This window comes from Balaenoptera ricei, chromosome 19 (genome assembly GCF_028023285.1).
Source record: "Balaenoptera ricei isolate mBalRic1 chromosome 19, mBalRic1.hap2, whole genome shotgun sequence".
Lineage (NCBI taxonomy): Eukaryota > Metazoa > Chordata > Mammalia > Artiodactyla > Balaenopteridae > Balaenoptera > Balaenoptera ricei.
The window spans coordinates 6,260,691-6,283,699 of NC_082657.1; the positions used below are offsets into that span (position 1 = coordinate 6,260,691).

General features: G+C 54.8%; 3 protein-coding genes and 4 non-coding genes across 8 annotated transcripts; 6 read left to right on the top strand and 1 right to left on the bottom strand.

The window, feature by feature from the left end:
* The first annotated feature begins 1,386 nt into the window (after positions 1-1,386).
* On the top strand, positions 1,387-5,087 carry LOC132353940 (outer dense fiber protein 4-like). Its single transcript, XM_059905443.1, has 4 exons — positions 1,387-1,624; positions 2,194-2,340; positions 4,517-4,648; positions 5,020-5,087. Exons 1-4 carry the CDS (start codon positions 1,387-1,389, stop codon positions 5,085-5,087), a joined length of 585 nt encoding a protein of 194 aa, XP_059761426.1.
* A 2,517-nt stretch (positions 5,088-7,604) lies between these two features.
* Positions 7,605-13,773, top strand: LOC132354223 (Friend virus susceptibility protein 1-like). Of its 2 annotated transcripts, none has more exons than XM_059905956.1 (4): positions 7,605-7,732; positions 9,617-9,649; positions 11,084-11,113; positions 12,539-13,773. In XM_059905956.1, exon 4 carries the CDS (start codon positions 12,550-12,552, stop codon positions 13,381-13,383), a length of 834 nt encoding a protein of 277 aa, XP_059761939.1. In that variant the 5' UTR covers positions 7,605-7,732; positions 9,617-9,649; positions 11,084-11,113; positions 12,539-12,549; the 3' UTR covers positions 13,384-13,773. The 2 variants fall into 2 exon arrangements, with proteins under 2 accessions (XP_059761939.1, XP_059761940.1); XM_059905957.1 differs by having other exon boundaries at positions 7,707-7,727.
* LOC132354398 (small nucleolar RNA SNORD88) lies at positions 9,448-9,539 on the top strand. Its single transcript, XR_009499266.1, has one exon. It is a non-coding gene; the product is annotated as a small nucleolar RNA SNORD88 (small nucleolar RNA).
* Positions 10,904-10,999, top strand: LOC132354399 (small nucleolar RNA SNORD88). The gene has a single exon (XR_009499267.1). It is a non-coding gene; the product is annotated as a small nucleolar RNA SNORD88 (small nucleolar RNA).
* Positions 11,891-11,979, top strand: LOC132354400 (small nucleolar RNA SNORD88). The gene has a single exon (XR_009499268.1). It is a non-coding gene; the product is annotated as a small nucleolar RNA SNORD88 (small nucleolar RNA).
* Positions 12,377-12,467, top strand: LOC132354397 (small nucleolar RNA SNORD88). The gene has a single exon (XR_009499265.1). It is a non-coding gene; the product is annotated as a small nucleolar RNA SNORD88 (small nucleolar RNA).
* Positions 13,774-15,738: 1,965 nt separating the features above from the next.
* Positions 15,739-22,222, bottom strand: ACP4 (acid phosphatase 4). The gene is given in 14 exon segments (XM_059905445.1): positions 15,739-15,854; positions 15,930-15,993; positions 15,995-16,109; positions 16,348-16,472; positions 16,909-16,993; positions 17,076-17,206; positions 17,897-17,992; positions 18,181-18,295; positions 18,599-18,617; positions 18,620-18,668; positions 18,670-18,735; positions 19,929-20,015; positions 20,089-20,193; positions 22,100-22,222. Coding segments are annotated over 14 exon segments (1,296 nt in total).
* Positions 22,223-23,009: the final 787 nt, after the last annotated feature.

Below are 23,009 nucleotides of genomic sequence, written 5' to 3' on the forward strand. Positions count from 1 at the left end.
CCTGAGGCCTGCCTTTGGACGACAGGAGAGACCAAGGAACACAGAAGAGGGGACAGAGAGACTCAAACCCCAAGGGACAGAGCCTGAGCCCCGGAGAGACCGATGGACTTCCAGGTGGCCATGGAAATGCCTGGAAAGAGGGAGTGAGGCAGTTGGCAGGCTGTTGAGTGCATCTGGAGACTGCCCTTGTCCCGCATCTCCACATGGCCCAGAGGTCCCAATCTGGCCGGCAGAGCTCTCAGCCAGAGTCTCTTCCAGTAGCTCCCAGCAACACCCAAGGCGAGACCCAAAACCCTTCATCAACTACCTTCAGGCCCCGGATCAGTCCCCAAGACTCTCAGCCCATTGTTCAGGGTCGCCGGGTCAGTATCCAAGAGCCACTGCCCAATGTTCAGGGTCGCCGGGTCAGTATCCAAGGCCCTCTAGCAATCAACAGTCACCGACTCAGTGCTGAGGACACAACACCCATCAACAGCAGTCACCGGGCCAGTGGCCAAGACACACCATCCATTACCTGCAGTCGCCGTTTCCATACCCGAGGTGTCTCACCAGTTTTCCAAACTCGCCACTTCAGTAACCAAAACCCTTCATTAACTGCTCGCACCCTCCTGACCAAAATAAAATCTGTTACCTACAATAGTCAAATTAGTATCCATCCAATGACCCAGAGTTTCCACTCAAGTCTTCAAAGCTCCAGGTCACCAATCCGGGCCAGAGTCGATGTCCCCCCATCAATTACTCACAGCCCCGAGGCCAGTGTCAAAAGCGTCGAATCAATTATCTGGACCTCCCAGGAGAGTATCAAAGACACTTTGGACGGCTCCCAAATCAACCAATATCCTCCAGAAAGCAACATTCAGAGCTTACCATCAGGCAGCTCCACTGAGAGCAGGCCTGGCAGGTAAGAGGCAGGAGTCCGCGGAGTAGGCCAGATTTGGGGCCAGAATTCTGGGGGAGGGGTATCAGGCACAAGTCAGGGACCAGAAGCACAGTTAGTATATGAGACTAGAGGTGGGACTTAGGTGTGGCAGGGCTTGAAAGCTGGACCTGAAGGCTGGCCCTGGGTGGGGCTTGGCATAGAGGCTGGACCTATGATTCAACTTAGAGACTGCATTTGGGGGTGGCAGGGCCTGGAAGCTAGATCTGGAGGCCAGGGAGCCTAGAGGCTGTATCTGGGTGAGCATGTCCTAGAGGCAGGACCTGGGGGATACAGGGAATGGAGAATGGACATAGGGAAGATAGAGTCTGAAAGTTAGGCTGGGTGGGACTCTGACAGTTGGACCTGGGGTGGCTGGGCTGGCTGGCTGGACGCGGTGCTGACACCGGTGGTGGGCAATCTACTGCAGGTTTCTGGAGAGGTGTAGACTCAGCCATTCCCAGCTGCCCATGGGCTGGCGGCTGCTGCATGAGGCCAAGAAGATCAGTCGCCAGCTAAGCCTAGCGCTGAGCCTGGCCGGCTTGGTAATCATCGGCCTCATCTGTCTGGGCCAGCCCTGGATCCACTTCCAGGTGCCACTGGCGCCCCCTGGGGACCCTGCTGGCTCCCAGACCATCCCCATCAATACCATCTTCTTTGTGCGGTGCTCTGACATCTCCTGCCTGCATGAGTACGACCAGAATGCTTGTAAGGCCTGCCTTATACTCACCATTCCTGGGACTCCTCTTTCCTCTTTGTTCCAGAGACCCCTTTCTGCCTCCCCTGGGTTGGTCCTCACTGCCCCGGGTTAGCCCTCCCCTCTTCATGATGGTTCTCACCACCCCCTGGATGGTCCTCCCTTCCCCCCGGAAGGGTCCTCACTGTCTCAGAACCATCCTCACTGCCCTACGCTCATTCTCACCTACATGCTACCCATCCTCACCGTTCTCACAACCGTAGCATCTTATTCACTATCCTGAGGCTTTTTCACCCCAAGGAATCTGTCCTCATCACATCAAGTTGGTTTCTCAATGCCCACCCCACTTGTCACTGCCCAAGAACCTGTCCTTACTGACCTGGGGGGTGTACCCTCAATGCCAAAGGCATCTGCCTCAATATCCCTTCTCTAGAGCCCAGTTTCAATTTTCTTAAAAGGGGGATGAAGAATGTTCAAGGGAGAGGGCTTAAGAATACTCCCAGACTCCCCGGGGACCCTCTCCCCCGTGCTCGGGGCCTGAGGGCCCATCTTGGTGTTCCTGACTCTCTTCCTTCCCCAGACTTGTTGGACTCTGCCTGGGCCTTCCTCTTCATCGCCAGCATTACCAGCTTCATCCTCTGCATCATTCTCATAAACATCATCTTCTTCACCAGTTCCAACATGCCCATGCTGGACTTCTCCAATGTCATCATCAGCCTTCTCACAGGCATGGCACTGAGATCCTTCCCTGAGGAACCAAGTCAAGGAGTACCTCCATCCCATCCCCATCCTCACCTTCATCCCCAACCCCAAGCCTATCTCCCTCCAAATCTCCAACCCATCCCAATAAAAAAGATCAACTTCCAATCTAACCCCATCTCCAGCCCCAATACCAGCCTCCACTTCACCTCCCATCTCCATCACCAACAAATCTCAAACTCATTCACATTCCCTTCTGTGATGTCCATCTCCATCCCCACCCCCATCCCAATTTTATCTTCTTTCCAATCTCCAAACCATCCCCACATTACCATCTCCAACCCCTTTACAAACCTCAACACCCAACTCCATGCCTAACCCTCCTCAAGACTCATTCCAAATGCAACCCACCCCTATCGCCTATGAATGTCAACCTCAAACTCAACCCCAAATCCATCTCTGATCCCATCTTCTTCTTAATCCCCAACCTCAACTGCAACCACATCCTTATCACCTGTGGATCTCACTCTCACACTCAACCCAGTGCATTCCCAACCCCATGTTCTTCCCCATCTCCAATCCATCCTCATCCCCAACCACAACTCATGTCCATCCGCAAAACTCATGCCTCAACCTTAATGTCCATCACTCAGGCTCCAACTACCCAATACTCAACCCCATGTTCAGTTCTAACCCCATCCCACATCCTATCTCACCACCACCACCACCAGCTCTGTGATTTTGTTCAAGCTACTTAATGTTTTCTGAGCCACAGTTTTCTCATCTGTAGGATGGGGATAATAAAATATCCTACCACGTGGAGAGGTAGTGAGGATTGAATGAGAAAGTGTCAGTACGTGATGGTAGCTGTTTAACTTTGCACAGCTCCTTACCATGGCAGTCCTCCCACTTCCTTCCAAATAACTCAGAATCGATAGTCTGATTAGAATAGTTTAGTTTTCCATTTGCATGCCAAATTACACTTTTCAGAAAAAGGGGGGCAATTTACTTTGGAAATGAAGGATATTGTGTTCCCGTCTCTTGTAATAATTGTTCACAACTTTCAGTTGCATCAAGAGAACATTCTTGGAGAGTGATGGTAAGGCCAAGAAGAGAGAACACTCAACTTCCTGTTTTCTTGTTAGTAAATGGTATTTATCCAGTTTGTCTAGTAAATCTTCCCAATTGTTTAAATATAAGGTACAAAGTGTAGAAAACACCCCTGTTATATGTCATCTAAAATAGGACGTTTGTTCTGTAAGAAAATCATTTCTGGGACTTCCCCGGCGGTCCAGTGGTTAAGACTCCATGCTTCCGGGGCAGGGGGCACGGGTTCGATCCCTGGTCGAGGAACTGAGATCCCGCATGCTGCGTGGCATGGCCAAAAAAAAAAAAAAAAAAAAAAAATTTCTGCCCATTCCCCCTTTTAATGAAATGGAAAACACCTCCTATATTATTTTTCAATAACAAAGAAAAAGTTACCCAGTACTCCATTACCTGAGAGGGGAAAAAAACGAGTCTTTTCCTTTTCACAAATTCTCTTTAATTCATGTCATTTCAAAATAAAATTAAAATATCCAGAATGACTACGTTTCTTGCCACTGCTTCAGAAGCCCAAAATTAAAGACCCAATATAGTGATGATAATCTCAATTCTGTTTTTTTTTTTTTTGGCCGCCCGCACGGCATGCAGGATCTTAGTTCCGCGACCAGGGATCGAACCCGTGCCCCCTGCAGTGGAAGCGCGGAGCCCTAACCACTGGACCACCAGGGAATTCCCAATAATCTCAATTCTTGAGGACACACTCTGTGCCAGGGAATGTGCCAATCTCAATAACTCCTCAAGACAGCCCAAGGAGATGGGTCCTACGATTATGCCCACTTTACAGATGAGGGAAATGAGGCTCAGAGAGATGGAGTGGCTTCCCTAAGGTGGGATACAGAAACGGGACAAGAGTTCCAGTCTGTTAGCTCCAAAGCCTGTGGTTTTAGACATCACCATTGCCTGGTTAAACACCAAGTCTCGCCCTCCCAATGTCCTCCACCAAGACATCGTCAGGAGCCTGTTTTCCTGCCTGTGAGCAGAGGTTCATGGAGGTAAAAGCAAGTGGGAAAATAAGGAACACGATCCTGGCAGCCACACAGCTATGGGCAGGGGTCCTCACACACCTGATGCCCGGCCTCCTAACACCTGTACTCATACAGGAACCAGCATGATACTGGGTATCCTCTTCTACCTGATGCAGGCCCATGAGTACCTGCAAGAAGGCATGACCTACAAGCTGGGGTGCAGCTTCTACCTGGCATGGATTGGCGTCTTCCTCTTCCTGATGACTGGTCTGGGCTGGGGTGGGGTTGGGTTTGGGGTTTGGGCATGCGTTCAAGGATGCAGATGGGGTCAGGGTGGGATAGGGTTTGGGATGGGGAGGGGATTGTGGGCTGGGAGGATTGGATTGAGTAGGGAGATGGGGTTGGGGACAGGCCTGGGGCTGGATGCAGGGTCGGGTTTGAATTTGGGAATGGGTTGGGGACAGTGTAGAGAGTGGTGCTGGGTTTGGGGACAGTGTAGGGGATGGGGCTGAGTTTGGGTTTAGACATGCATTTGGGGACATGATAGGAGGTACAGCTGGGCTTGGAGAAAGGACGGGGATCAGGCTTGGGCTGGTGAACTCTGCGCCTCACCGCCTTTGCTCTCTTCCTTCCCCCAGGTTTCTTTTCCTATCTGAACTACATGAATTTCTGGTCCCTCCTGGCGACCCAGGCCACCTGGACTTAAGACATGAGAATGTCCCCACCTCGGGCCTGCTCCCACGGCTCCCTGCCAAGCACCTGCCAACCCTGCTCTCTACCCCCTCAGTCCCCTCTGAAACACCCCCCCCCCCCCAACTCAGATTAATAATCTGTATTTTCAAATAATCTGCGTTTTTCACCCAGAACATTCTTTTAAGGTCAGTACCTTGTAAGTGTTCCCTGGAAATGCCACGCCTCTCTGGGACCATCCCTTGAGCCCTCTGGGGTACAGGGATAGGTGAGGGAGAGACTCGGCGGGAAAGAGATGGGAGGTGTCAGCAAACAGGCTGGTTCCTGGTTCCTGGTATACAGATGGTGCTCAATCAATGTGTGTTGAATAGCTGATTCTCTCCAAGCTCTTTGGGCTTCATCCGTCACTTTTGTGACCCCCGATAATTTGCCCCTCCTGAGGTTAATTCTCCTTGCACCCACGCTTCACCTCTTGCCTTTGCCAGGATCTCCTGCCACCACTCCCTTTCTCCTCCCCTAGCCCAGTTCAGGTCTATTCCTTTTTTTAACTTAGTTTTTTTCCCTATAGCATCCCACTCCTTCTCTATTTATTTATTTTAAAGGCTGTTATAGGTAGTCAATTCTTGCATATGGTTTGGAGGATAATGACAGTACAGTTGCTCCTCTGTATCTCGAGGGAATTGGTTCCAGGACCACCCCCCCCCCCTTGGATAACGCAATCCGGGGGTGCTCAAGTCCCCTATATAAAATTGCAGGGTATTTTCATGTAACCTATGCACATCCTCCTGTACATTTTAAATCATCTCTAGATTACTTATAATATGTAATACAATGTAATTGCTATGTAAATAGTTATAAATATAATGTAAATGCTATGCAAACAGTTGCTGGGACACACAGGAAATTTAAGTTTCGGTTTTGAGAACTTTCTGGAGATATTTTTTCCCCAATTTTTTCCATCTGTGGTTGGTTGAAATCGTGTATGTGGAAACTGTGGATACAGAAAGCCAATTGTACCTTAATCTAGTCAGAGTTTAGTCCATAGTATGTGCTCATTAAGTGTTGTTACAATAATTCTTCCTCTTGTCTCGCACAAAAGGCTCTCCAATGTGTTCATTTTTAACAAAAAGTGAGCTGCAACTATGTGCCAGACACCGGGTCTACAGGAGTGACCCAACTGGACACAAATCCTAGTCCTTAAGGAACTGACAATTCAGCAGGGAGCCAAAAAGAAAAAAACATGCCCACAAATAGATATGTTAGGAGATAAGAGCTATGAAGAAAAATAACAGAGGGTAAGGGAGACCAGTCTGGAAAGGAGAGGTCTGTTGTAGACGGGTGAGGGCTCTATGCTCTATGCTAAGGCGACATCTGAGCAGAAACAGGACTGAAGAGAGGAAGAGAGTCATGGGGATTGATTGGGGGAAGGAGTTCCAGGCAGAGGAATCAGCAAATGCAAAGGTCCTGGGGTAGACATGTCCTTGGCAGGTTCCAGGAAGACCAGGGAGGCCAATGTGCTAGTGTAGCCCTGTGCAAGGGAGAGAGAGGAAGGAAATGAGGGCAGAAAGGGAACAGGGACAAGGTCACTCCGGGCCTTGTGGGCCACAGTGAGGACTTTGCATTCCTCTGAGGGAAGCAGGAACCAGTGAAGGAAATGTGCCACTTAAGTGCAGAGTTTAGGTCTCTTCCTCTTACTTCAGACCACAGGCTTCATGGAGGAGCTCCTCACTAGAAGGAAGAAAACAACCCCAATGACCAGGGGAACCAGCTAAACAAAGCGTGTTCTAGTCACACAAGGGAATACTTTGCCACTGCTTAAGGAATGAGGTCACTCTGTATACGATGGGGAGAGACTACTTATGAGACTACTGGAGTTAAAAAAAAAAAAAAGCATCTTTACCCATAACGTGTGTGTGTATATCATAAAGTAAAAAGTCCACACCAACTTGTTGACAATGGCGACTCTGGACAGTGGGTTTGAAGTAGAGAAGTTTCATTTAATATCTTTGAAAAAAACTTTTACAATCATGTCAGTTGAAAGACACTCCTCAGATCTCCAGGGGAGTCCGGACCTCCAATACCCTCCTCCCTCCACCCAGGAGCCGAACCTCCCAACCCCAGAGTCCAGCCTCTGGCCCCGCCTCTCACTGCGCAGGCTCGGCCTCTAACTCTGCGCCACGCAGACCCTTTCCCGGAACGCCCCCTTGTCAATCTCCGCACTGGCCCCGCCTCCCACCCTGCGTCTGGGACTGCGTCTGAGTCGGCCCCGCCCCTGCAGCCATAGCTCGCGCCACTGCCGTGCTGGCAATTCCTTCTGGCTCCTCCCACACTTGGGGGTCCTTCCCCTGCACCGCCCGCCTCTTGTGCTGCTCACAGAATTGCCTGACTCTCATGATAGGAAAACGGGCCCCAATATTTCCTTGCTCTCTTTTTCTCCGCCTCCCGGGACAACGTCTCATCGCCTGTTCAGGAAGATTCTAGAGGAAACAGGCAGTATTTCCTGCCCCAAGCACCAAAGTGGGGTTTCCGACACCGGCGAATATGCTGAATGCCTCGGGGCGGAGCCCGACCTGGGGCCGGGGGGCGGGCCGTGCGAGCGGCGCGCGCAATAAAGCAGAAGGTGCTGCAACTCGCACACGCGGTGGAGAAAGTGAGGGTTCGGTGAGAGAGCTCTTTGCATTTTGGCTTTTTTTCTTTTTTTCTCTGCGGGAGGGCGTGCGTTGGGATCTGGGTCGCGCGTGTCGTGTGTGCCCGGGGCTGCTGCGGGGGTGGCCACGCCGTGGCGTGGACGGGGTCAGGGCCTTTGTAAGGGCCCGGCACCCGCGCTCCGAGGCGAGCCTGAGTGCTCTCTGCGGGGCGGGCAGTGGCGACCGGAGAGGGTGGTGGCTCTTTGGGGGTGCTCGGGGGGTGGGAGAGGAATCCTCCCGCCGAAGCGAACTGGGGCCACTAGGACTAGTCCTCCTTTGTCTGCGCCGCTGTTTGGCTGCGCCATTTTTGTTGCCCACGTCGCAGGGCTCCGCCATTTTGTCCATTTCGGGGAGGGGTGGGGGGCTTGTGACCCTGAGTTTTTCATTCTGAGGTTTTCCACACCTGTGCTAGCTACACGTACTTTCCTTCGGAAATCGTTCTTGTGTATTCCCATCTCACGTGGCTGGCGTTTTTGTGCAACGTAGAACAGAGACTATGGGGCAGGTAGAGACGATCTCAGGGGTTCCTGAGGAAGAAGTGCGAGCGGGGTCTCTTAAGTGAATTCCTGGGTTGTGTCTGAGAACCAGAGAGGAGTTGTTTTAGGAGAAAGCAAAGGGGGCCTTTGTTCACTTTCAGGAATCATTCTGACACGGTCACTTAAATACCAGTTTCGTGATCACTCAGAACATCAGACTTTTGTGTTAAACGTTAGTTCTGGGCTAACCGGACTTTTTTGGACATTGTTTCCCTGACTCCTGAGGAATACTACGCCCCTGCCAAGGAGATCCAGCCCAGGAGCAGCTAGCTGATTTTCTCTCCCCACCACAACCCAGCAAGAATCCTCTTTAGCTGAGTTTCTCCCTTCAGTCAATCATCTAGAAAACCGTTGACTTTATTCTAACTGTTGCCATGTCACAAGTGGAAGGATATTCATCCGTTCATCATTGGGGCGCGCCCTCTTTTGCCATTGTCCCATGTGTTCCTTTTTCGCGCCACTTTTTTTTTTTTTACTTTTTATTGTTAAAATCCTCAGACATGCAGGGAAATAGACATGCTTGACAGTAAGAACATTTTCCCATGTTTGCTTTTGTGTCCTTCACGTTTTGAAAGTAAATTTCTTGTTTCATCCAAAATAGTTAACACTGTGTCTCTAAAGTAACATTTTTCTACTTAATGACAATGCCGTTGTCATTCTCAGTGAGATAATTCCTTAATGAGACCATCTCCTATCTGCTCTGTGTCCATAGTTCCCAAGTCATCTCCAGAATGTCTTCCACGGTTGATTTGTTCAAAAATGGTTGCGTTTAAGGGTCTCTGGTCGTTGCTTACGCTGCTTGTATTTTAGGTTTCTCTTTTCCTCCTCATTTCCCCCAACAGTTTCTTCCAAGGGATTTGCATCTTAGCTTTCATTGTGTAGGGTCAGTAGCAGGTATAGCCAATGCTGGAAATCTGCAGAACTAGGCAAGAGGGGTACTCAGCAGGTTCTCTCCATGTAATGGCTTTGAGGACAGTCCCTTGTGGACCTGTGATACTGGGGAGGTGAGGGCATTTCGGTGTCACCACAGGGAAGGCTGTGGGCATTTGTACGTCCCATGGATTTTGTGTTTTCCAGTCTCTGAGCACTGTTAGCTTGCTTGGCCTCGCTCCCTGAAGGTGAGTGGCCTTGGGACCTGGTTGCAGAGGGATTGGAGCTCCCATGATGTCTAGCACTGGGCTCCGATCACCCCTGAGGACACAGTGCCCCCCCAGGACCTTTGACACCTGGGGGTCTGAGGGGCCCTGGTTTTGATGTTCTTTGGACCCCCAGACTGTTTCTTCCCCGACCCTCACCAGATCCTTCCTGTGTTTGTGTTACAGGTGTGTCTTCAAGCTGAGGGCCCTCCCACCTTGGTAAGAACCCTTGTTCCCAGTCCCTGACCCACCCAGGTCTAAAATATCTCACCCTTGTTTGGGGTGACTTCACCTCAGATATCTCTGGGACCTAATTTTATATGCCAGCAATCATGCAAATCCCAGCTCTGCTGTTCTTGGGCTTAGGGATGTTAGTCAAGTGATTGGTCTCCTGAGCCTCAGTTTCTGTGTCTGTAGAGTGGGCACAACACATCAAAGGTAAGGGTTGAATATGACAGGGAATATATGGGCTGTAGAAGAGAAAATATTTAGTCACTTTTTGGTGTCCATGGGGGATTGGTTCCAGGGCCCCGCAGATATGGAGGGCCCAGTGTATGTTTTTGGGTTTCAGGGAAAAGGACTAATCAGAAATCTAATTTTCAAACTCAGCAGAAGAAAAGAAACAGAAGGGCTCGAAGCATTATCACGCACACTGCAGGGCGGTGGGGGTGGTTTGTAGACTAAATACAGTGTACCTGTCAGCAAAGATGCTGCTTCCCGTGCATCATGCATGTGTAAACTGATACAGTTGTTACGGTTACCCTCAATTTATGCAATACTTGTTGTCAAAGAACGTGGTTTATCTGGAGAATGTTTCATAAATGTCTCACATTGGAGACAGTTTCACAGATGTTTCAAAGAGCTAAATAGATCATCAAATGGGCATGGGTATGTGTGTTACCCAAAAAGAAACAAGTGTTCCCAGCTCTAGGAGGGTTTTTTTCTCTGTTCAATGAGGTCTGGGCCTAAATCTATATTCCCATTAATAAGGATGACTTTTGATACTAATACAGGTATGTCTTCACCCGTATTTAGATTACTTTCTAAATACGTAATACGGAGAACTGGAAGTGTAGTCTGTGGGGTTCTCAGAGGTTTAGATTCTCGCTGACAGGTACCTCGGGGTGAGAAGCTGCGTCCTGTGAAGGGTTAGCTCGGGATGCGGATCATCTGAGCATCTTTCTGGGGGGCTGTTCTCTTCATCCGAGGTGTCCTCTGCAGAGCTCTGAAGGTTCGCTGTGGGCTGAGAGGGAATTTCTGGGATAGTGTGGAGTAGGGAGAGTGTCACTTGGGCAGGGGTGTGAGGGGGGTGAGAAGAGGAAACACTGACAGCAGGATAGGGAAGCCCGAAGGGATGTGTAACATCTGTCGATTTCTGAGGCGGTGCCGTCCAGCAGAACTGGCAAGGTGGAAATGTTCTGCATTGCCCAGTCCGGGGGCAGCGGAGTTGGGGTGTGGGGTTTGAGGACACTGGGACCCCCATGATGTCCAGCACTGGGCTCTGATCTCTGTTGAGGACACAGTGCCCCCCGGGACCTTTGACACCCGGGGGTCTGAGTGGGGGGGTCCCGTCTCTGGGGAGGGACGGATGGGGGCCATGGTTGACCTGCACCCTACTAACCTCTCCATTCCCCCATCCCTTCCCGTCTGCAGGTGGTTCCCCCAGGAGTTGAGCAGCCCTCGGTAAGAACAGAAGACGACTCCCCTTACTATTAATACTGTAATAGTCATATTAAGCGTATTATATTATAAATTTATTGTTAGTATGGTAATATTAATATAATAAGGATAGATGCTGAGTACTTAGTCTGAGCCAGGCCGCATTCCTAAGCACTAGATTCAGTTAATCGTCACAATAACCCCATTATTTGAAATAGGTGCAGTTTTGTCCGTATTTCACAGGTGAGATGGGGGCACATAGAGGTTGTGGTTTGCCCACACTCGTCTCCTTGTGGCGGGAAGGGGGCTTATTTCTGCAGCCTCCATCCACGTTCAGGTGCAACAGGGTGATGGGGGCTTTCTCTGCCCCCCCCTTCCCTACAGTTGAGGATACAGGACCAACGAGTTTTGAGCCCCGGTTCTGCCACTTTTGGCCTTAGGGCGCCTCCGTGATTTGTCTGCACGGATCGGGCTGAGGGGTGGGCTCCCTGGTGCGTGTGCTGTGGGCCTCCCCTCCCCGCCGGCAAGGTCCCGGGCCCAGCCCCTCCTGGGCTTGTAGCGATGCCTCAGCTGGTACTGCGGGGGATCACCGGGATCCTTGAGCGCCAGCCTTTCCCCGCCGCCCCCGAGTGCTGCGTCGTGCCCTGAGTTCTGTGGCATCCACTGCAGAGATGGGGGTGGGGCGCGTTAGAGGAGGCGGATGCGGGCGGGGCAGGAATGAGAAACAGCCAGCCCGCGGTGGGGGGAGGCATGGTTTGCAGTGAGATGTGCTCAGGTGGTGCCTGAAGGGGCCGTGCTTGGGGACCCCTGTGATGTCCAGCTCTGGGCTCTGACCTGTGACGACACGGTGCTCCCCCGGGACCTTAGACCCCCGGGGCTCTGAAGGGTCCCTGGCTCTGGGGACAGATGGATGGGGGTCACAGTTGCCCTGCGCCCCGCCAGCCTGCTCTTCCCCCCCCCCCCCCCCCCCCCCCCCCGTCTGCAGGCAGTTCCTCCAGGAGGCCAACAGCTCCACCAGACCTCTCGGTGAGAGCAAGTTACTAATACCGTAATTAAGTTTACGGTTATAAAGTGGAGAGATTGTGGTAATGGTATATGTACAGGCAAATGCTGAGCACGTGACTTTCCGCCAGGCACAGTCCTAAGCACTAAATTCATTGAATCTTCACAGTAACCCCGTGATGGGGGCGCAGTGGGTGGCGTAAGGGGAAGTTGGTACGGGAACGGCTTGGGGTGGGGTTTGCGGGGAGACATCCAGTATGAGGGCTCCTGAAGGGGCCGCACTTGGGGCCCCCGTGATGTCCAGCACTGGGCTCTGATCTCCCATGAGGACACAGTGCCCCCCAGGACCTTTGACACCTGGGGGTCTGAGGGGCTCCCCCCTCTGGGGTGAGGCTGGGGGGTTGTGACTGTTTCCCCGCCCAATGCCCCTCTGTGCCCTTCCCGCAGCTCCCGTGGCCATGGCGGGGCAGGGCGACCGCTACTACACGTACACCGAGCTCCTGGCCATTGCCCGGCGCTTCCGGCAGAACCCCAACGAGCTCATGATCACCTGGATCCTGCGGGTGTATGACCAGGGGGGCCTGGCCCTGGCCCTGAATTCCAGGGAGCTGGTGATGCTGGGCGACCTGACCGGCGATGCCGTCTTCAACTACCGCTGCAAGGCCCTGCGGGGCGACGGCAAGACTCTGCTGGCCTGGCTGCTGCTGGCCTGGCGCCAGCGCTGGGAGTCCTTCCTGCACTTCGAGGGCACCGAGCTGCCCTTCCGACCCTGGACCACCATGGAGGAGGGCATCCAGCTGGTGCGAGAGCTGGGCATGCTCGACTGGATCTACCGCGAGCCGCCGCAGCTCCCCGAGCCCGAGTGGCTGGTGCCCGAGGACGTGCCCTTCACGCAGGGCCTGCAGCGGCGCCTGCTGACGGCCGCGCCCTCCGAGCTGCGGCTCTCGCTGGTCGGCCTGCTGGTCAAGGGCGTGACGGTGCTGGAGGCGGTGATGGTGATCCAGACCGTCGCCGACGTGGGCCTGCTCTGGCGCCAGAGCCAGCCGGGCCGCGCCAGGCTCATGCTGGGGCCCAACCCGACGCGCAAGGACCTCATGGGCTGGCTGCTGAGCCACGGCATGCCCAAGGCGCGGGTGGAGAAGCAGCCCACCAAGGTGCTCCTGGAGCTGTACGTCCAAGAGGCCAAGCGCAGCCACACCCGCGACGCGTACGGGCCGGGGGAGGAGCAGCCCCCGTGTCCCCCGTACTCCGACCAAGCCTGTGGGGCGGAGCCGCCCGTGCGCCACGACTAGGCCTCCCGGGCTTCGGGGCGAGGAGCCGGACATCGTGGGGGAGACGCAAAGCCTTGGTCGGCTCCAGCCGGTGTTCAAGGAGCCCCAGAGAGGGGTGTCCTTGCCCCCGGCCCACCCCGTGGGCGTCACCAGCCAGAGCTGGCGGAGGACAGGCAGCTGGCTGATAGCTGCTGTTGCTGGATGCCAGAGTCTGTTACGTTTCAGTCTGTTACACTTTGGCCCGATGGGCATGGTGGGGGGGCCCCCGCCGCTCTGTCACACGGGCCTCCGAAGCACTACAGGCCCAGCGGGAGACCCTGCGGCCCACGCCATGAAAGCACCTTGAAGCTTGTACCCTTTCTCTTAAGGCTTTTTGTAATGCAGTATTTTTACTTGTTACTTTACACAACACTTGGTTTTTATGGGTGCTCCTTTCCCCTTTTGCGAAGGTTTTTCTATTAAGTTTTTTTTGCAATGCCTTTCTGTTTTAAAATTGAATTTTGCGCTTTGCTCGCCTGCGAAGGGGGTGGCCAGTCCCTTCCAGTTTCTCTAGCTGCGCGTGTGGCTGGTACCTCTGGGCAAGGGGTGCTGGGGCCAAGAATCCCAGCTTTGAGGATGGACAGCCCTGGCAGGCGGTACCAGGCACCCGTCAAGTAGCCCGCACGTCACTGCGTGTGAGCTGCGGCGTCTGACTGCCAGAACCCTCCCCGGGTGAGGATGGCAGCCCCAGCGAGGTCCCCCACCTCCATGGCCCTCCCAGCAGTCTGCTGAGGAGGGGGCTGGGCTCACAGCCGCGGGGTCAGGTAAATCGGCTGGAACTTCCTTTGGGTCTTCCGCGCATCTGGAAGCAAGAGGCTGCACCATTGCAATTCCAGCCCCGCCCCCAAGCAGGACCAAGAAGTGAAGTGCAGAGGGCATTCCTAGGCCTTCCCTCAGGCCGTGACTGTCCGGTACCAGCAGGGGCAGGGGTAGGCCGCGTGCGCATGACAAGAGGCTCCCTTGGGGGCCCAGGGCAGGTGGTGCTGGGAGGTGGGTGGAGCCGGGCTTGTCCACGTGTGAGGACGGGGCTGCTGACCCCTGACTTTTCCCTCCCGTGCCCGAGGTGTCCTGGCAGCGGGGGGTGGTTCTCGTGTCTGGCTGCGCAGCCCCACCTCTGACCCTCCAAGCCTCCCCCGTCTAACGGGCACCAGTGGCGGTTACAGAGCACACACTGCACACCGGGCTGCCCGCCGACAGCCTAATGGCGTGTTGGCACGTTTGCCTGATGATGCAGACACGATCGTTGGTGCCCCAGACTGCTGCCTGGTGCTTGGCGTGTGGGGAGGGCAGAGCCGCTTCCTGGGTTGCAGGGCTAAATGCAGCAGCGCAAGTACAGGCCTGGGACGGCCTGGTCTGCGACCAGCACCGGTAGTGGTACCTTTCCTTACGTTCAGTGCTGTCCCGTGGAAGCTCCCTGTCTGTGCTGCCCGTTAGGGCAGCCATCTGCCATGTGTGGCTAATGAGTGCTTGAACTGGCCAGGATGACTGGGACCTGAATTTCACATTTTATTTATTTACACAATGTGAATTCAAGCAGCCACGTGGCAGCCAGTGGCTGCCATACTGGACAGTACGTACTTGGGTGGGATCCTGGGATCCCGCCCCCTCCAAATCGTAATTATAGCAAGTGCTACGCTAGGTAGCCCAGAGGGGATGCCACCGCCCCCCTCCTGCTGCTGGCTCCCTGGAGGCTAGCTAACCTGATGGAGGAGTCGCGTGCCAGAGGAGATGGCGGTGCAGAGACAATGCTTAGCCCAGAGTCACAGCCTCCGGGTTGGTCCCAGCAGGCTGGCCGTGCGGCCAGGCTCCGAACCCCGACCTTGGCTCTCCCACTACCGGGCGGGCGCCAAAGCCAGGCTGAGTGAGCTGGACCCCGACAGCGCATGGCCCGCGGTGGGGAGGGGGTCACCCCGCAGGCTCGCACACATCACATGTGCTGTACCTACAAATAGAGGTTCCCGCACGTACACCATGCGCTTCCAGGCATGTACAGAAACCTGCACGTAAACACTGATGCACGTATCACCCACACATGCAAAGCACCACGTAAGCATGTGCGTGTACGCCGAATACGTGTATACACAGATCCGTGCAGGAGCACATGCATGAATAGACAGCCACGTATGTGCACGTGTACACAGACCTGTGCATGTGCATTAACACGTATATGCACACTTAAGCCCACACATACATAGGACCGCTTGTGACTTCCAGGCCTGGGAGCCCTCCCTGTGTTCCCCCGGCGCGCACAGTAAGTCACAGACGCCAGAGCAGCAGGTGAGCAGATGTGTTGGGACCCAGTGTCAGCTGCGGGGGAAAGGGTGCCGGTTCCGTGGCTCACACGGGGCCCCCCCAGGCCCGCAGGCAGCCGGCTCTGCAGGCCAGCAAGCCCGGCCCCATGCTAAGGGCTGCCAGCACGGCCCCAGCCCCAGCCAGGAGGGGCGCCACGGTGGCTGCGGGGAGAACGGGGTGGTGTGAGTCTCCAGACCTGAGCCCCCCACTCCCAGCCCAGTGCCGAGGGCCGTCACCTGCGGGGGTGGCGGGCTCGTGGAAGCCGTGGCAGGGGATCCCGCGAGCCGGAGGCCGGGCAGGGGGAAGTCAGCTGGCGGAAGCGGCCTAAGGGGCAGGCCTCCGGGCACCCGGGGAGGCTGAGGGTCAAGGGTAAGCCGGCAGAGTCGTTGCGGTAGAAGAGGGAGATGGTGACATCCCTGGAGGGAGAGAGGAGGTGGTGGTACCCAGGTCCCTCCTTGCCGTCCCTACTGCTGGCCTGAAATCTGGAGAAGAGCAGCTGGATGGAGAACTGGGCCCCCGACTCCTACTTCCTGGTACCGTCCCCAGTAAATCCCCCTCGAAGCCTGTGTCTGGGCCATGCCCTCTACCTGGCACCCCATCACTCCTCTTGAGAGTTCTGGGCCTGCCCGTTCCCGGGTACCACCCCCTCCTCACCCTGCGTCGTCATCCGGGTCCCCAAGGCGCCTCCGGAACTCAAAGCCGAGGCAGGCGGCATAAGGCGGTGTGTGCCCGTCATAGAGACCCAGGGCCCCCTGGAGGGCCAGGAGAGCGCTGTCGCGCTGCAGGCGGATCCAGGGCTGACTCGGGGCTCCTCCAGAGGTCTCCTCTCTCCTGAGCTTGTGCATCCAGCTGCCACCCAGATGTCCCTCAGACCCCTTAGAACCAGTCCCCCCAAACCTGCTCACGCTGGAGGCAGCCCCACCAGTTACAGGTGGTCATTTAATAAAGATGGGTTAAATAGACACGAAATATGATGACAGCTCAGTTAAAAAGCCAGTCCTTCCAGAAAAACTGAATTCTTTCCCATGACACCATCACCTCCCTCCTTCCAGATTCCATGCCTCTAGTGATATGGTCCAAGAGTATGGTTTGGAGATATGAGTTACTCAAGGCATTAGGCTGAGGTTCCATTGGGACCACAAGTCCTTCCACATCCAAATTGCCCCCCCCCATCCCTGCGCCCACGTGGCACTGCCTCCCTCCCCAAAGACTCACAGCCGAATACATAACCATCTTGAGGGGCAGCCCCAAGTGCTGCACCCGAGAGAAGTCGGCAAGGATGGCATCCAGCAGGATTCCTGACAGGGCAAGACACAGAGGGCTAAGAACTCTCCAGAGGAAGGCACCTCAGCCTCCCGGCCTCCCGGCTGCACACCTCAGCCCCAGACAGCTGGGCCTTCTCTGCTGCCCCGGGGGGGCCCACGTGTGCCCCAGTATCCAAAGCCGAGATCTGAGCTAGTGTCTGCAGGACATCCGGAGAGGCCCAGGATGGGAGCGGGAGACCGCGGGCTTGCTGGGGAGAGAGAGGGAGGGGACAAAGTGACCGCCACGTCCTGAACTCTTCATGCTCCCCTTAGGCCCTCCTGTGTGGCCCCCGTCAGCTGCAATCGTCTCTCCCAACCCTCATCTGAACCCCTCGTGGGCTAGGTCTGGTCAGGAAATTATGGGGTGGGCGATAGCGATTATTAATTAAGCATAGGAATGACCATCATTCCAGAAGGCCTTATCCAAAACCTTGGGTCCAGAGCTGTTCTAGAATTCAGACGTTTGGAATTTTAGAAAGGTACGGTGGTGAGGATACCTTATACCTCATAACACACCCAGTGGGGTCTGGGGCAGCCCCCGTAGACATACATTCCCATAAAGTGGGGTAAGAAAGGACTACCAGCCTCACGCAGCTCCTGCCGCCGAAGCTTCAGTTACCGGCGCTTTTCCGACTATGGAACTGGGGGACTGGAGTTGCAAGCACGCAGACCGAAAGGCCTCACTGTGTGCCAGGCGCTGTTCTAAGGCATCACGTGAATTAACCCGTTTTGATCTAAACAGCAACCCAGGGGGTGTTGATACGTGTGTCGCCATCCTCATTGTGTAGATGGGGAAACTGAGGCACTAAAGGTTAAGTGACTTGCCTGAGGGAACAAAGCTGGGATTTGAACCCAGGTGCCATAAACGACTTGGCTGCGTGGGTAAGGCAGGGACCCACCTGGCAAATAAGAGTGTCCAGAACTTTCCACGCCCTGCGGAGCGGCTCCCCGACCAGCGACAGCCCCGTGAAGTTCTCCAGGTGAGTCAAGAAGTCCTGGACGCACCGGACTGGGCTGGGTGAGCCTGACAGACCTCAGAGCCCGGCGGGTCCCACGAGGTCCTGCCGGCCCCGCCCCGCTCCACTGGCCCCGCCCTGCACCGCAGGTCCCGCCCTATCCCGCCAGCCCAGCCCCGTCCCGCCGGCCCCGCCCCCTCCTGCCCCACCGCACAGGCCCTGCTCGCCGTCCAACCCTCTAGGGCGGTCTGGTACTCGGCGGCCTCCGTGGCCTCCCTCAGCAGCTCCTGGTATCGGGGACAGCTGCGTGTAGGGAACCTCAGCAGCTGGAGGAAACGGAGGCTCAGACGGGACAGCAGCGTGGCCGGGGCCCGACTGCAGGCGGGGGGAGTCGGGCTGTGGGGCCCTGTCTGCGGTCCAGCGTCTCTCCCAGATCCGGCTGCACAGTGCGGGCTAGGCAGCTCACCCCATCAGCGCAGCTCAGCCCCAGGGAAGGTCTGGGTGCTCTGGCTCCCGGGAGCCACCCATCCAGGCCCCGAGCCTCCCCTCTGAGCCGCTGGCCCTCTCCATCTCTGGGGTCCCTGTCTCTCTCCATCCCTCCCACCTCCAGGCCCTGTCCAGGCCCCTGACCTTGTCCTCAGTGACGGCACCGTGTGCACAGGGGTGGCCTCCAGGTGGCCTCGGAGCGCCCTGGGGCGGCCTCAGGGAACAGCCCCACTAGGTGCTAGGTTGGCCTGAGCGCTCTCCAGGGTCCGGTCAAAGTCTGTGCTGCGAATGTACACCTGGGCGCGGTGGGGAGAGGCCAGGCCAGGGTACCACGGTCAGGGTCAGAGGTCAACTATAGCAGCAAACCAAAAGCTTCAGATTAAGTTCAGGGTCAAAGTTCAGGTGTTGGGGGTCAAAACTCAGGGTGGGTTCAGGGGCTGGCCTTCAATGTTGGAAGTTGGGATCAAGGGTCAGAGGTCAGTGTCAGGAGCAGTTGGGTTGAGGGTCAGAAGTTGCGTGGACATGGAGGATTAAGGGGGTCAGCTGAGTCAATGAAAGTCAGAAAGGAATATCAGGGACTTCCCTGGTGGCGCAGTGGTTAAGAATCCGCCTGCCAATGCAGGGAACACGGGTTCGAGCCCTGGTCCGGGAAGATCCCACATACCGCAGAGCAACTAGGCCCGTGCGCCACAACTACTGAGCCTGCGCTCTAGAGCCCGAGTGCCACAACTACTGAGCCTACGAGCCACAACTAATGAACCTGCGAGGCACAACTACTGAAGTCCATGCCTAGAGCCCGTGCTCTGCAACAAGAGAAGCCACCGCAATGAGAAGCCCGCGCTCGCCGCAACTAGAGAAAGCCCGCGCGTGGCAACAAAGACCCAACATAGCCAAAAGTAAATAAATTAAATAAATAAATTTTTTTTTAAAAAAGGAATATAAGAATCGCTGGAGGCTGGAAGTTAGAAGTCAAGATGAGGAGAGCAGATTGGAGGTCATGGGGTCAGAGTTCAGTACATGTGTATCAGGGGTCAGAGGTCAGGGGTCAGGAGGAATGATCCTAATTGGGGCTCTGTCAGGAGACAGAGGAAGGTATAGGAAAGTCAGATTTGAGGAAGGGTAGAGGTCAAAGGTTGGAGTCAGAAGGGCAAGTAGAATCAATGAGGATCAAAGACAAAATCAATCAAGTTTCGGAGTCAGAGGTCAGAGGGTCTGGTTGGAGTCAGGGGGAGTCAGCACACAGAGGTGGAGGACAGAAAATAAAGTCAGAGATGATGGCGGTCAGAGGTCAAGATGTGACTCAGGTTGAGACAGAGTCAGAGGTCAACGTGGTTTAGTCGATGGTTCAGGGGTCAGAGATCAGACATAAGGTGCAGGTCCGGCTGATGGGGGTCAAAGACCAGAGGTGGAGGCCAAGGGAAGCACGAGAGTCAGTGGGAGTCAGAGGTGGAAGGTCAGGAGGTTAAGATGGAGGTCAGCAAGGCAGTACCTCCTCCCACCGGTACTCGGGGCTCAGAAAATCCTCGTAGCGACTCCTCAGGAAGCGGCCCAGCTCCAGCTGCTGGCGGACCCCTTCCTGGGGACAGAGCAGCCTCAGCGGACCCCTCTCCGCCCTGCCCCACCCCTTGCTCCCATCCCCAGCTTCTCACCCCGGCCAGCTGGCCCAGGCCACGTGGCCACAGGGTAGATACAGCCTCCTTGTGCGGGTCAGTGGGATAGGAGGCCAGCGGGGCCCGGTCGCCATGGCGGAACACCTGGGGAGGGGACCAGGTCAGGGCTGGTCGCCCTGGCCGCCACACAAGTAAATATGGGGGTGGCCCACCCCACCCCTCTGATCCACTTTCCACCCTTCTCTGTCCAGCTCTGTGCCCTTGAGGAAGCCTCTGTCTTCATCTCCATGCTGGCCCCCCTGCCCTCTGGATCCCCGTTGGGGTCAGCCAGGGAGGGGAGCAGGAACTCCTAGGATGAGAGGTACTGGCTGCAGTATAGCTTCCTTCGGGGAACCCCCTGTCCCTTGAGGTTCTGATGACATGGATCTCACCCCTTGACGCCTAGAGGTGTGTATTGGTTTGCTAGAGCTGCTGTAACAAACAACCACAAACTGGCTGATTTAGACATCAGAAATTTATTGTCTCCCAGTTCCGGGGGCCAGAAGTCCGAAATCAAGGTTTCGGCAGGGTTGGTCCCTTCTGAGAGCTGTGAGGAAGGATCTGCTCCCTGCCTCTCCCCAGCTTCCGGTGTTGCTGACAATCTTTGGCTTATAGAAGCATCCCTCCAGACTCTGTCATCATGTGGCCTTTGTGTGTGTCTGTCTCTGGGTCTCTCCTCTTCTTATAAGGACACCAGTTATGACCTGATCTTAACTTGTTTTACATCTGCAAAGACCCTATTTCCAAATGAAGTCACATTCACAGGTACCAGGGGTGAGGACTTGATCTTTGGTGGGACTCAATTCAGACCCAGCTGGGTGGCAGCAGCTCCCCAAGTTTCCTAAGCCCAGTGCTGCGCTGTCCTGCCAACTCTGAACATGGGCCCTGCGTTAAACTCCCTCCAATTAAACCTTTCTGAGCTGCGCCTGCCGCTTTCTGCTGCAACACTGAGTCAGCACATCCTTCCAGATTTTTCAACACACACGTTCTTTTTTTTTTCCTGCCGCACCACGCGGCATGTGGGATCTTAGTTCCTCAGCGAGGGATCGAACCCGTGCACCCTGCAGTGGAAACGCAGAGTCTTAACCACTGGACCGCCAGGGAAATCCCCACATTTTAAAAATATATGTACTTTTTGCCAAAATGAGATCATACCGCACATGCAATTTTGGAACAATCTCCCCCTTTCCATGTCAATAACACTTTCATCTCATCTAACACCCACTCTCCTTTCAAAGGTCCCCAATATCTCCCCAAATATCCTTTACAGCTGATTTATCCAAACCAGAATCCAGTTCAGGATCACCCATCGAATCTGGTCTTACGTCTCTCATGGATTTGTTTAAATAGAGCAAGTCCATTTGCCTTGGTTTTTTGGGGGACACGGACTTGTTGGAGAGACCATGCCAGTTGCCCTGTTCAATGTCTTGCCTTCTGGAATTTTCTGGTTGGTGCACTCAGGTATCATTTCACAGCTGATTCTTGTCATTTCCAGCATTTATGTTGCATAAAGTCACTGGGAACGCGGGATTAGCAAATACTGAATCGTTGCTTCTAGGGAAAATGTGTGTGTGTGTCACGTAGATTATAATCTTAAATCCAAAACACTACTCATCCTGGTAGATCCTTTTTTTTTTTTTTTCTTTTTGTTTTTTACAAACTAGAAAATTTGCCTCAGGCCACCCCACTCACAGGTGCCAGAGCTGGGATCCAAACCCATCCCTCTGGCCCCAGAGCAGGAGCTCCTCCCCAGCGCTGCCCCCTCCTGTCTCCAGCCTCTGGGCAGCTCTCTGCTTGAGCTGAAACAAGAGAGCAGAGAACTGTCACCTTGATCAACCACAGCTGGGAATGTGCGTGTCCTCAGACTCAAACTTGTAGCCACTCTGGGCAGAGATGGAATCGTGGATAATGAGGGCTGACTGCACTGGTTTCCTCTGTCCTCTGTGTTTCTGGTAACCCCAAAGTTAGTTCTAAAGGCGTGATGGACCCAAAGAGATTTAGGTCTACAAACTCTCGGGAGGGCTGGCAGAGTAAAAGCCAGGGACCGCCAGAGGGCCATGGGAGTCCCGGGCACATCACCGTCCCCGTGGCCCAGAGACGGGAAAGCTGCTGCCTCCGCCACGATTTCTACCATTATAACTGCTGCTCCCGTCCCCAAACTGGTGACCAGGCTCTGGAAGGCTCGGTCCTCCCCCTGCTGTGTCTCTAAATCTTGCAGCTGGCAGATACCATTGGAGGAAATTTTGCCTGGACCACCTCATCTACTCTCTCTGGCTTCCAGTCTCTTCCTGCTCCAAGATACTTCATTTTTTTTTTTTCTTCACTTTTTCTTTTTCATTTTTTTTTTTCTCCAAGATATTTCTGGCACCCAGAGCTCACCCCGTCCCTCCCCTGCTCGCAGCCCTCTCACGGGTCCCCAGCACCCTCCAGGGTTGCAGGTCTGGACTCTCCCATCTCAAATGTCCGCACTCCATGTGACATTCTGTACCCAAATGCCCCTCTCCCCCAAGCCTCTGCCCCAAGGTCCCCTTACCCAGAATGCCCTTCTCTTGTCACCATGGCCACCATTCTGGTCTCCCAGACGACCCTCTCTCAGGTTCTGCTGGCTGATCTTCCCTCTCTGGCTCACAGACCCAGGAAAGGGAGAGGGAGGCCAAGCAACGCTGCGGCTGAGACCTCTGACCATGAATTTTCAGGAAGTGAGGAGGGGTCCGGCAGGGGGAGGGAGGCCCGGGGTAGGGGTGGGGAGAGGGAAGGGAAGGGATGGGTCCTGACCTCTGACCCCTCCACCCAGAATGTGACCCTGGCCATAGCCGTATTCACCATCCTCACCTCCATCTACTTCTTCAACAAGGTGAGTGGGAAGAGGGCAGGGGTAGCAGGCTAGATCTCGGTCCTTTTGTCTTCACGTTATCATCTTG